The 11,334-nt window shown below is 38.8% G+C and overlaps 1 protein-coding gene across 12 annotated transcripts in view; it reads right to left on the reverse strand.

Moving 5' to 3' along the window:
- LOC128696855 (polyhomeotic-like protein 2) overlaps positions 1-11,334 on the reverse strand; it is a 227,155-nt gene that overhangs the window by 70,311 nt on the left and 145,510 nt on the right. For 9 of the 12 annotated variants that reach the window (XM_070096168.1, XM_070096164.1, XM_070096161.1 and 6 more), the window contains one exon: positions 1,694-1,729. The exons of the other annotated variants lie outside the window; for them this stretch is intronic. In XM_070096168.1, the coding sequence (XP_069952269.1) occupies positions 1,694-1,729 (36 nt within the window). The remainder of the gene's footprint in view (positions 1-1,693; positions 1,730-11,334) is intronic. 12 annotated transcript variants of the gene reach the window in all.

The following is an 11,334-nucleotide window of genomic DNA, read 5'->3' on the forward strand; positions in this document are numbered from 1 at the left end:
AGAAACTACTTCAACTATGAATAAGGAATGAGGGACAAGATCAAGATGGAACCAAATTTTTAATACAGCTTTCTAAAAAGCAAACTAAGTATAAAAAGAACTAAATTGAAGAATGAAATAAGTGAGATACCGTATATATGACTGCAGTGTGTGTTTATGGAAGAGGACACTACAAGCAGTATTGGAGATTTAAACCAAAAACAAAAATTGTAATGGAGGACACTGAGATATTTAAAGATGGGGTAAACAAAGATCTACAGAATGTTGACAAGAAAAAATAAACAGGACTAGACAAAGAAACCATCATGGCATTTAAAGAATGAGTAGAAGAACTAAGTTCTCTCAAAAACTGGGGGATTTCATAACAGGGAAGCAAACTGGTGGACAAATGGACAAAGTTGGGAAGTACAGGTAACTAAAAACCAGTGGAATATGATGCTTCAGGTACTACTGTACTAATTGTGTTGAAGGCTTGCCTCATTTAACCAGACAGTATTTGAAAATAAAGGGCTCTCATAGCTAAGTACTTACAAAGCAAAAAACTACTAACTGGCAAGCATTTTGGTTTTTAATCCCTAAGCTCATGCACTGTATATCAAATCTACTAAGCTACTCAGTCACAAAAATTATTTAAGAATGAAATGGGTGGGCAAACTGCACTGACACATTTACATTTCAAGAAAACTTATCTGAAGATACAAAACGTTGGAAAGACAATAGGAAGAATAATGCAAGTGAACAATGAAGGTGTAAAATCACAAGATTCACAAATGGGTAAATGTTAAAGACTGTTCACAGTATATGTTAGACCAAAATTGGGATATGCAGCAGTGGTGTGTTACTGACACCTAAAAGACATCTGGCCCAGGTACAACATAGTTCAAAGAGAAACTAAATGACTTCTTGAGCCAAAAATCTGAATTTATGAAAAAAAGACATGTCATAAATGGCTGATGGGAGGAAAAGAGAAGAAAATTGAATATCACTTAAGATTATTAAAGGATAGGAAAGAATTGATAAGAAAAACTTGTTAATATTATACCACACAACGAGAACACGTGACCATGGCTATAAACTTTGTTAATACTATACCTCACAACAATGACAACATGAGACAGTGGCTTCAAACTCTGCTAATACTATACCTCACAACAATGACACAAGACCATTGCTATGACCTAAGTAAGAAGTGCTGCCGAAAGGATACCACAACTTTCTTTACAGTGATATAAGAAAAGAATGAATTACTAAACGACATAATAAAAACTACACCCAATGGAAACTTTAAAAATTATATGATAAATTAAATATAGAAGAGATTACATTATGAGCTTCGCTCTGCTCCTGTAACTAGAAAACAGGTATACTGTACTGCAATTGCAAATAGGTAATTACATACATGTATACATGTAACACAAAACATTGCTCACCACCTTAAAAACAAAGTCAAAGGCTAACATTTTTGTGCTGAACACATGGCATTTGACAATGACTAGTAAGCACCATCGCTGCCTGTGAAACATCTGACCTGAGGGGACAGTAGATCATACGGTAGATCATACTGACTACCATCGTTAACTACTACTCGCTAAACCTCTCACTGCAAACCAAAACATACGTATTTTTTTTCTCCCTGGCTTATAATTAGTGTCATAACCTGCAAACTCGAGATTAAACTAATTGTGATATTTACGTGTGTCGGACTATGAAGCTGGTTGACCCGCGATAACTGTGGAATAGAGAGAGTTAATTAATGCTAGTGTCAACGTGAACTTTACTTTGAGGCTTGCCAACCCGTGCTGCCTGCGAGAGAAGGAGAGGGGCCAGCTCACCTCAAATAACACTTACGGCTTACTGTATAGCCCTATTCGTGGTAGGTGCTCATGGCTTATAACAAGAAAGCTCCACCTATACTGTGCTACCGCCACACACTTTTAGAGAGAACTAATGTGTTGCCACCATATCTTTTCTACCAATCCACTATCCTACATACACGAACTGCTGAATGCACACAAAAATAAAATGGAATAAAATATTAAAAGCATAACTATAAAGCATTCATACAAAGAGTTCTGCAACATATATAAAAAAGGAACAAAACAGGTCATTTTAAATAGGAAAGTGAAAAAATACAGCTAAGTGAAGTGTGTGATACTGTACAGCAAAATATTGCATTAACAGACCCCAATTTAGCAAATTTCAGATTTGATGGACTCAGAAGCAACAAAGTCCATTAAATTCAGAATAGTTCATTATTCTTACAGTTCACTGAGTAAATTCATTTTGGATTTAACAGATTTTGTTTCTTCAATCAGAATTGTTTGTTCTTTTTATGGAAATACCAGATTTAATGACAAAGTCTGTTAAATCCAGAATAATCCATTATTGTGCAGCAGCTAGGTAAATTTATTTTTGGGTTCAACAGATTTAATCCTGTTGAAGCTTTACAGCAAAATCATTCAAAATATTACCAACATCACTCACTGCACCGAAGATTACTACTGAAACACCATCCATCAATGATCCCTGAAAGTTAGAGCTCTTAACCTCACAAAGAACAATATCTCCAAAACACACATCGTCAAAGGACACAAGTGCAACTAACGTGACATTTTACTGTGGCAACGTTTCGCTCTCCAGGAACTTTGTCAAACACACATCCATTACACAACTACTGAAAACCTGAATTACAACGCCTGCACATAAAATTTTAATTGTTCTCATATAAATCTACACAGGCAATGTAAAAGTATTCATTAAAAAAGATACAATTAAGTTCCTTTCCATCTTAAACTTCATAGACAAGATAATTGCCCTTACCTTTCACATCCATAGTTAACAAGGCCTTCACCACAACAAAAGCTCAAAGAAGTCCTCTACCATAACAAAAGTTCAAACAAGTAAATAAACAGTCTTGGGAGAAACTCCAGAGAGCACTGCGCCTGTTTCTTGCCGCCTAAAGAAAGGTGTCTGCAAAGTTATCATCAGCAGGTGGGGTGCAACTTCATTGCATTATTTAGAAGTAACCCAAAAACCAAGGTATAACAACAATGAAAACTCCCCCCTTTACCCCCCCTCACAAATTTGCAAACTGTATTAAGCTTGGTGCAGTGAAGGTCAAACTCATTGGCTATGATACCATCATTGCAAAAGCAATACAAGTAGAAATTTCCTTATGGTTGATCAGGAGGAAAAAAGAGTTGACTATGATAACCACATAAAATATTATAAAAGTATACAAAAGAATAGATAAGGAAGATTGGCTTAACTCTCAAACTGGAGTGCAACTTATTATTTTATCCCAGCTCCTTTGTGATATTACTAATGACCAGTGTCATAACCTGCAAACTTGAGATCAAATTTATAGTGATATTTACATGTGATGGACTATGAATCTGGTTGACCTGCAGCAACTTGGGATAGAGTTTATTAATACTGTTAGGTTTGCTGACCCATGCTATCTGTGAGAGAGAGAGAGAGGTACCAGCTCAAGCTGTAGGCAAATGTGGCATGTGCAAAAAAGGCCTACCTATACTACCATCACAAACTTCTAGTCAGTGAAGCTGCATCACTAATGCTCTCCCTACCCCTTTATCCCACCACACTCGGTGTTTGCAATTTAATATATAGTATACAAGGAAATAAAGTGGAATAAAGCATTACAGGGGACAGTCATAAACAAATTATACAAGAGTTTTGCAACACAAAAATTAAATACAACATTCTAAATAAAAATAAAGAAAAGTGAAATAGAGAACTGCTTAACCAGATTCAACAAGCTAGAAATGAAAATATAAATGAAAGGAGAAACAAATGGTTTTGCATCTCTTAATAAAATTTGAAGAATCTAGGTTAACTGTGAAACTTTAGACAAATTGATTGGAACAATATGACAGGAAATCTTGAGTCTAGTGACTTTCTTGATACGATTCTGGATTGCTTTTTAAAACAGTTTGTGACAGAACCAACTAGAGGAAACAATTTGCTTGACTTGGTTCTTGCCAACAAGGAATCGCTAATTAATAATCTTGAGGTTAATGAGCTTGGGGAAAGCAATCACAAACCACTTAGTTTCAATATATCATGGAATTGCCCAAATAAATGCAGTCAAGTCTCTGTCCCAGACTTCCACTTGACCGACTGCATGTGACTGAGAAATTACCTGGGCGGGCTAAATTGGAACGACCTGACTATGGGTCAGGTAGGTGGTGTTGGTTGCCAATATGACATTTTTCAGAGCATAGTTCTAGTTGCCCAGACAACTTATGTTCCAAGTATGGAAATCAGATCAACCAAACAGATAAACAATAGATTAAAACATCTCATTGGTCAAAAGAAAGGCATATACATGTATAGGCATATCAAAAGAGGGGCTGGGCAGTTAAGAAATCAATATATTCAATTTGAGAGAGAAATAAGAATGGGAATAAGAAAAGCTAAATGAGATTATGAGGCTAAAATGGAAAGAGATTCAAAGAATAACTCAAAAGGTTTCCATCAAGTATATAGAAGTAAGACTGGGGACAAGACTGGCCCACTCAAAAGTAACTCAGGTCAGATCAGACAGTGATAAGGAAATGTGTGAAATTTTTAACTCTTATTTCCTCTCGGTTTTTATGCAAGAAAATACTAGCATATTCCAGAAACTATAAATTATGTAGAACAGGATCTGGAGTTTACCTGGAGAGGGTTTTGGGGGTCAATGCCCCCATGGCCCGGTCTGAGACCAGGCCTCATGGTGGATCAGGGTCTGATCAACCAGACTGTTACTGTTGGCCGCGTGCAAGCTGACGTACAAACCACAGCCCGGTTGGTCAGGTACTGACTTTAGGTGCCTGTCCAGTGCCTCCTTGAAGACAGCCAGGGGTCTACTGGTAATCCCCCTTATGTATGTTGGGAGGCAATTGAACAGTCTTGGGCCCCGGATACTTATTATGTTGTCTCTCAGTGTACTCGTGGCACCCCTGTTTTTCATCGGGGGAATGTTGTATCTCCTGCCGAGTCTTTTGCTTTCATATGGAGTGATTTTCGTGTGCAGGTTTGATACCAATAATCTATGCACGATTAGAGTAACTGGTGACATGGTCCTCAAACAAATAGAGAAATTAAAACCAAACAAATCCCCAGGCCCTGTTAAACTGTTTGCAAGGGTTTTAAAAGAATGTAAAAAGGAGATTATCAAACCTTTGGCTAAACTTTTCAACATATCACCACAAACTGGCATGGTGCCATTTAAGTGGAAAATGGCAAATATAATGCTGTATATATTTACAAAGCAGGAGACAGGTCCTTAGCTTCAAACTATAGATCAATAAGCCTTACCTCCATACTAGGAAACTTTATGGAATCTATAATTCCCTAGGCAAGGGGCGGTCCTGCCTTACGAATTTTTTAACTTTTTTCAACCAAGGTAGTATTTGAGGAGGTAGATCATAGTAATGAATATGATATTGCATATATGGACTTCAGTAAGGCTTTAGATAGAGTTCCACATCAGAGGTTATTGAGGAAAATTAAAGCACACGGAATTCAAGGAGAAATTTTTTCCTGGGTAGAGGCATGGTTGACAGATAGGCAGCAGAGTGTTTGCATTAATTGGGAGAAATCAGAGTGGGTGCACTTCATGAATGGTGTTCCACAGGGGTCAGTGCTAGGCCCTTTGTTGTTCACAATCGATATAAAAGACACTGATGAGGGAATGCATAGCAACATTAGCAAGTTTGCTAATGACACCAAAATAGGTCGCCTAATTCATTGTAATGAAGACATTAGAGTACTCCAGGAAGATTTGAACAGACTGATGCAGTGGTCGGAGAAGTGACAGATGCAGTTTAACATAGTGCTCGTCACAGCTTTTCGCCACGTGAGTGCCCCGGCATAATGCCATGGCGAATATCAAAGGCCTACCATACAGGGGGGTCTTTTTTTCGTCAGTGCATTGTACCGGTAGCAGCCACTAGCACGATATCACGGCCTGCCACCATACTCCACAGTGACTCCCCAGTGCTCACGTGGCTGCCATGGTGAGAGGAAGTGTTGCACTTTTGTCTCTCATCCGCCCCATCTTTTGTCCGGTGTTCCCTTTGGTTTTGGGGCTATACATGTTTGATTAAGGGTAAAAGGAAATCTTTAACACCTGCAACTATAGGGCTTCACAAAGTCGGGCACTAGATGAAAGAAATAGTGGAAAACGGTGTGTGTGAGCATTCAGTGAGAAACTGGGTGCAGCGTTTCAAGGCTGGTGGCAGTGTCGAGTTACTGTCTGCCAAACCTCGGCCTGGCCCCTCAAAGAAAATATCTGTTCGTACCTTAACTGTGTTAAAGAAGCAGTTAGAGTGTACCTAAGATAACTGCTAGAGAATTGAAAGAAAAGAACCCACATCTTCTCTCAGAGGTGTCTGTAAGAACTGTGAACAGACATGTGTTAGAACTGGGATACAGAAATCACCGCCAGGCTAAGAAACCGATTCTCCCCAAGCCACAGAAGAAACGTAGGCTGGATTATGCAAAGAAATATCTTCACTGGAATCCTTAACAGTGGTCTAAAGTGCTTTGGAGTGATGAAGCAACCTTCACTGTCACCTGTAACCATGGTGGACATGTGTACCGGCCCAGAAGCAGTGACCCGCTAGACCCAAGCTACACTTAGACTCGCTCATGGTTTGGGGGTGTTTCAGTGTTCAGAGTGTTGGTAAACTCATTGTGCTTCCCAAAAACCAGTATATGAACCAGTATAATTACCTGGAGTTATTGTGTGACAATTTACCTGAGGCATTTGACAAGTGTGGGGCTACGGATTTTATGCAGGATGGTGCACCGCGTCATACCGCCAAATCTGTAGTTCACTTGTTTAAGGACTGTGAAGTGAGGTTCTTGAATGACTGGCCAGGCAATTCCCCAGACCTAAACCCCACTGAGAACCTCTGGTCAATAATGAAATGAAGTTGACTGGGCAAGGATATCAGTTCCATCCCCCAGCTGGAGGCTGCTCTACATGAGACATGGAATATACCTCCCCAAACTCTCAAGAATTTGTGTGAGTCTTCCTACATGGCTGAGGGACGTGATTAAGCGTAAAGGACGCAGCACCAAGTATTAAAACCTCAGTAAGTGTGCAAATATTTATATATTATAATCTTTCATGGTATGTGTTTATGTTTTGGTACGTGTGGGGGAGGGGCGGAATAATGCCGTGACTAGCACTGAAGACAAATGCAAAGTACTAAACATTGGACAAGAAAAAACCATGCCACATATAAACTAAATAATGTAGATCTTAATATTACTGATTGCAAAAACAATTTGGGAGTTCTGGTTAGCAGCAATCTAAAACCAAATCAAGCTAAGGATTCTTCAACTCTATATATTGTTAATTAGGCCTCATTCAGATTATGCTGCACAGTTCTGGTCACTATTACTGAATGGATATAGAGTGGTACCTTGACTTTTGAGGGCCCCAACTTTTGAGTTTTCCAAGTTACAAGCTGTCGTGTGGTCAATTTTTTGCTTTGAGATGCGAGCCAAAATCCAAGTTATGAGCAAGCTTCAGATACACCGCCACTAGTTGGCTCAGCGAATGCCACAGCATCCACCCAGCATCCCGCGTCTCACTCATTTAGTGCATGTGGTTACCTCGTCATGGACGCATCTCTCGTGTTGTGCTTGCTGGACAATGCACCTGCTGACCCACTGAACCTCAAAGACAACACCCTTGAAGAGTCAAGTTTATAAAGGTTCTCTACTTTCCACCCAACACCACCCCTATCCTGCAGCCCATGGGCCAACAGGTGATTTCTAATTTAAAGAAGTTCTTCACCAAGTACCTGTTCCTCCACTGCTTTGAGGTAACGGAGAGCACAAACTTCACCCTTCGAGAATTCTGGAAGGACCACTATAACATCATGATATGCCTCAGAATTAGATATGGCCTGGCAGGGTGTTACAAGGAGGACCTTGACCTCTGCATGGAAGAAGCTGTGGCCTGAGGTTGTGTCCGAAAGGGACTTTGAAGGATTCGAAACCGAAGCGGCAATGGTGGAGGAGATTGTGTCCTTCGGAATGTCCATGGGCATGAAGGTGGATGAAGAAGATATGAACCAACTCATCAAGGAGCACTCTGAGGAACTGACGATGGAGGAGTTAAAGGAACTACAGACGCAGCAGCACATGGAGGTTTTGCAGGAAACTAGTACCACAGAGGAGCCAGATGTGGAGGAGGTTATCTCTACAAGTGAGATAAAAGAAATGTTGGGAATCTGGGAGAGACTTTCAGAGTTTATTGAAAGGAAACACCCAGAAAAAGTTGCAACTGGTCGTGTGTCGGTGCTATTTAATGACACTTGCCTAACTCATTTCTGAAACATTCTGAAAGGGAGGATAAAACAAACCTTCTTGGACAGGTTTTTATTGAAACGTCCTGCAGATGAAAGTGAGGAAAGAGTGGCAAAAGAGACAAAAACCAGTGAAAGTGAAGTGAAAAAAAAATTGTAGCAATTAAGTTCAGCAATAAAGTGTAGCATTAAGAGTGTAGCAAGTTAAGCGAACCATACCACAGATGGGGTTAGAACCCACGATCAGAGAGTCTCAAAACTCCATACCATCGCATTAGCCACTGGGCCAGCTAGCTTCAATAAGATTCATCCAACTAGGTATATTTCTACACCATAGGAAGGTTAGCATTGGCACCACTGTGACCACAGATGCAAGTGTTTACAGACAAATCTCCCGCTAGCATGGCCGTGAGAATCTCTGATCTGAGGTTCTAACCCCCACCCGTGGTATAGGTTGTTTGCAATCATGTCATTACGATTTTGTGAGTCAAGTTAAACGATTAAGTGATAGAGTTTATGACAAACGAAAGCGACCGAAAAAGTACGAAATGAAACGAACTCCTCCAATCTCCTCTGCCTATCTTTTCCACCCTCCACCTCTGCCAGCATATTTCATTAGCCCAAGTCATCTGATCTCCAAGGTAAATACACTTTATAAAACCAGTTTATTTCTTTGCATTCTCTTCCATTATGTTTTTATTACACTATTTCTCATTTATAAATACATTTTTCTCATTTAAAAACCCATAACAAAAAAATTGGGGTGGTTTTTTGGGGGCTGGAACGGATTAATGGCATTTCAATTAATTTCAATGAGGAAAATTTATTTGATATATGAGTAAATTGAGTTACGAGCTCAGTCATGGAACAAATTAAACTTTTAAGTCAAGGTACCACTGTAAATGCACTGGTAAACGTACAAAGGAGGATGACAAAATTGACCCCTTGTATCAGAAATCTTCCCTATGAGAACAGACTGAGGGCCCTGAATCTGCACTCTCTCGAAAGGCATAGAATTAGGAGGGATATGATCAAGGTGTATAAATGGAAAACTGGAATAAATAAAGGAAATGTAAATAGCATGCTAAAAATATGTAGCCAAGACAGGACTCTCAGCAATGGTTTTAAGTTGGAGAAATTCAGATTCAGGAAGGATACAGGAAAGCACTGGTTTGGTAATAGAGTTGTGGATGAGTGGAACAGACTCCCAAGTACCGTCATAGAAGCTAAGACGTTATGTAGTTTTAAAAGTAGGTTGGATAAATACATGAGTGGGTGTGGGTGGGTGTGTAAGTTGGATCTGTGACCTGACCTGATAAGATGGGTCATTGATTTAAGCCTGGAGGTGACTTGGGCCTGCCTCACATGTGCTAGTAGGCCTGTTGCAGTGTTCCTTCTTTCTTATGCTCTTAAAAATATCAAGTTTCAAGATCTTTCTTTCTACTTTCAACACACCGGCCACATCCCACCGAGGCAGGGTGACCCAAAAGGAAAAACGAAAGTTTCTCCTTTTAAATTTAGTAATATATACAAGAGAAGGGGTTACTAGCCCCTTGCTCCCGAAGTTTCAAGATATGTCTGCAAAAAAGTCACCTCGGATGACACATATGAATCACCAACAGGCAACTGAAATGCAGTCCAGTGAAGTACGCTAAGAATTGAAGTAGCTAATATTGGATACTTCTTAAAAAAAAAAAGGGGGGGATACTGTATCACCTTGGGTTGATGAAAAACTAATCTATCAGCACTGGAAAAAAATGAGAATTTTATTTAAGGAAGGTAAACCAGCAAATGTGTATGAATAAATGAATGAATGATTTAAAAATAAATATACATTTATTTATTTATTTATTTATTCATTCATTCATTCATTCATTTTCCCCCACAAAAGCTTGATAGATAATGCCCGATGTGATAAAAAAAAAAAAAAGCAGAAAGGAGGGTAAAGAGATCTGCAGTCATGCTCAATGATTACCCTTTCCAGCAGAGATGCTGGGCTTGTGACAAGTCCTAAACATTATACATACATCACATCACTAGCTATATATGCTTTGTTACAGTACTGTATAACTGTTTTTGGGTCTGGGTATCAGGACTGGCAGCCTGGTCTCAGGCCAAGCCTCCTAATTGGAAATACGTACAATATTACAGGAACCAGAGCTATTATGAAACGCAGGGTTAAGGTAAAGATAGGTGCAAACTGTAAGCAGAAGTTTTTAAGATTTATCTGCCATTTTCCATCATGAGACAGAAAGAAAAAAAATGTTACAAGAGCACAAAACATTTAACAGGTTTCTATACAAACATTCGCAAGGCAAGAACATAGTACAATATCTCCCAAGATGGTTGCTGTCTATATATGCAAAGAATGACTGACATCAAGAGAATAATAATTAAGGGTAGAATACTTCACAAAATACTTTGATAACAATAGTGAAGGGGTTCATTAACATGTATGCTATGGAAGGTATTGCAAAAAATTCCTCTAGCAGACTGACTTCTGACTTCAAATTTTGACCATTTCCTTTGAAAAACTAATTAAAAATCAACTTGAATATTCCTTACCTGGTGTTTCTTTCCTATTAAATTTGCAATGGTATACAATGATACATCTTTTGTTTAAATGTAAACATGATTACAATGTAACCTGTATACAGTATTTCATTTTATCCCTTTCACCACCAAAGTTGACATATCACAGTAGAATATCTATGACAGCAAAAGTTGCCATTTCATTCTGGTTGTCAAAAAAAAAAAAAAATGAGGGTTCCACTGAGGTGTTTCAGCAACTCTGAGATGAAAAGGTGAAATTTTTATTCCGGGTAGGTACTACCATCTGCTGCCCAAAATAAATATTTACCATACTCCATGACCACTCATTCTGAGTGCATAATTATGTTTTAAAAAACTTAAAAACAAGGATGCTATAAAATACAGATAACTGGCATAATATATGTTGCAAAGAAAATACAACTGCATATGTATGTATTATCATGTTTGTGTT

This window comes from Cherax quadricarinatus, chromosome 52, assembly GCF_038502225.1.
Source record: "Cherax quadricarinatus isolate ZL_2023a chromosome 52, ASM3850222v1, whole genome shotgun sequence".
In the NCBI taxonomy this organism is placed as follows: domain Eukaryota; kingdom Metazoa; phylum Arthropoda; class Malacostraca; order Decapoda; family Parastacidae; genus Cherax; species Cherax quadricarinatus.